This window comes from Sapajus apella, unplaced genomic scaffold (genome assembly GCF_009761245.1).
Source record: "Sapajus apella isolate SASKATOON/1434 unplaced genomic scaffold, GSC_monkey_1.0 scaffold25, whole genome shotgun sequence".
Taxonomy (NCBI): domain Eukaryota; kingdom Metazoa; phylum Chordata; class Mammalia; order Primates; family Cebidae; genus Sapajus; species Sapajus apella.
In genome coordinates this window covers 26,945,304-26,947,268 of record NW_022436965.1, presented here as the reverse complement: position 1 = coordinate 26,947,268, position 1,965 = coordinate 26,945,304, and the positions used below count along the sequence as shown (strand labels likewise).

At 43.3% G+C, this 1,965-nt stretch overlaps 1 protein-coding gene across 3 annotated transcripts in view; it reads right to left on the bottom strand.

The window, feature by feature from the left end:
- Positions 1–43: 43 nt before the first annotated feature.
- LOC116560278 (low affinity immunoglobulin gamma Fc region receptor III-like) overlaps positions 44–1,965 on the bottom strand; it is an 8,426-nt gene continuing 6,504 nt past the window's right edge. For 2 of the 3 annotated variants that reach the window (XM_032291613.1, XM_032291614.1), the window contains one exon: positions 102–1,497. In XM_032291613.1, coding sequence (XP_032147504.1) covers positions 1,310–1,497 — 188 coding nt within the window. In that variant the 3' untranslated portion in view covers positions 102–1,309. Of the gene's footprint in view, positions 1,498–1,965 lie in introns of all 3 variants that reach the window. The other variant, XM_032291612.1, reaches the window with a different exon arrangement.

The window sequence follows — 1,965 nt, the reverse complement described above, 5'->3', positions numbered from 1 at the left end:
AAAAAAAAAAAAAAAAAAAAAAAAAAAAAAAAGAAAGGATTTTATCATTTATAGTTTATTACCACGGTTTTCCTGTCTTCTATCTAAGAGTAGCATGCAAGATCTTGTAATATGCTTTATTCTAACAGAGAAATGTTGCGCTTAAAACTTCCAAAACAGGAAGAGACGGCTAAAACTTTCTTTCATAAGCAGCAATTGCCATCTCCATCCCCACCTCATTGGAACTGAGATGATGAAGGATTTGAAAGTTTCATAATTTAACTCAGTGAAGCTCAGTAGTACATTTAGCATTGGTTATCCAACATTTGTTTAATAAATGAAATGAACAAAGCTACACCGCAATTATGTATTGAAGCAGAAAGGGTGGTTTTACAGTTCCCGCCCTTACCCTCTAATTCTTATTACCCTGGCCAAAAAAAGCATTTTCACCTCCTGCGCTTTCCTTCCTGTGTGCTTGTGGGTGGCTCTTTCTTCTCCGGCTTTCTCACTCTGACGCTGAGATCGTTCTGTTCACTTAGCTTAACTTGGGACAGTGACACAAGGCTTGTTCTGTACTTTCTTTTCCACCCCACCCCAGTCCAATCCTCAGTCTCCTTCCTAGGACAATTTTCTGCTCCTAGCATTAAGAGGGCTTATCATTATAACTTACCGATGGTTCAGTTCTGATAGATTCCCCTGGAAGACTCAATTCTACCTCACCCTCATGATTTCCCGTTAATTCCACCACGGCTAATGTTCTGGGAAGACAGCCTTATCTATCTCTGGGTGCATGGGGACACCTCCCTTAGTCTATCCTGGACTACCCTGCTCTTTCTCAGCCATCCTTTCATTGGTCCCACTGAATTCCCTGGATCCCCAGCAGCTACCACACTGTGTATGGCCCTGCCTCAACCGTTAATTCTGCCTATTCATTTATTTAGGAATAATTATTTTTCTTTTCTTCCCCCATAAACTGGGTAATTTATAATAGGAACAGTTTTTATATGTTTCAACATTACCGTCCGTAGCCTGTATCGTTGCTTTGCTGTGAGGGAATGGTTGGGACAGAAAAGGTGTGTAGCTCTGAAACTTCAATTCCTAGGGATGCAGCTACTCACTGGGGCTTCCCTGCTGGCACTTGAAGATCATGGGCCTTTCCCTTCCACTGGAGACCAAGGAAGAGTTGAAAGTTGGGTAAAGGACTTGGGCTCTGAGTTCTATGTTTCCTGCTACTCGAGGAGAGGCCTAATGAGGATGATGGGGTTGCAAATCCAGAGAAAGGTTCGGAGACACTGTTGCCACTGCCCTTATGACCCCCATGGGATGGGAGTCATTTGTCTTGAGGGTCCTTGCTCCATTTAAATTTATGGTCCTTGCAGTCCCTTGTTGAGCTTCGAATGTTTCTCTTCACAGAGAAATACAGTCCTGTGTCCACCGCAAAAAGGAGTACCATCACTAAGCAGAAAGAGACTTGGTACCCAGGTAGAAAGACTGGTGATGTGGATGACACTGTCAAATCTATTAGGAGAAGTGGAGAGAGGAAAAAAAGACAGTCACTAAGGCAGATATTTGGACAAACAATGAGGTCACCAGCAGAGAGTCTTTTACAACTGCCAAGAGACAAGTGGTAGGAATGGCGGGGAAGTCTGGGGGAAAGCATTGCTTCCTCCTGTTAGCTCCTGATCTTAGTGCTGTCTGAGCAGAGTACACCTCACCAAACACTTAGCAAAGGCTTCTGCTTGTTTGACAGAGATGTGACAGAGAGCCTTAGCAAGTTAGGTTGTAATCTGGGTTTTGTGCGACAGTTAAGAAATTGTCAGACAATGCTGTTGTCTAGAAACTGGGACAAATTTGTTGATTTTGCATTTCCATTTTTTAAACTCTTGATTTTGATGTGTTTTCAAACTTAAAAAAATGACCAGAGGCCGGGCGTGGTGGCTCATGCCTGTAATCCCAGCACTTTGGGAGGCCGAGGTGGGCAGATCA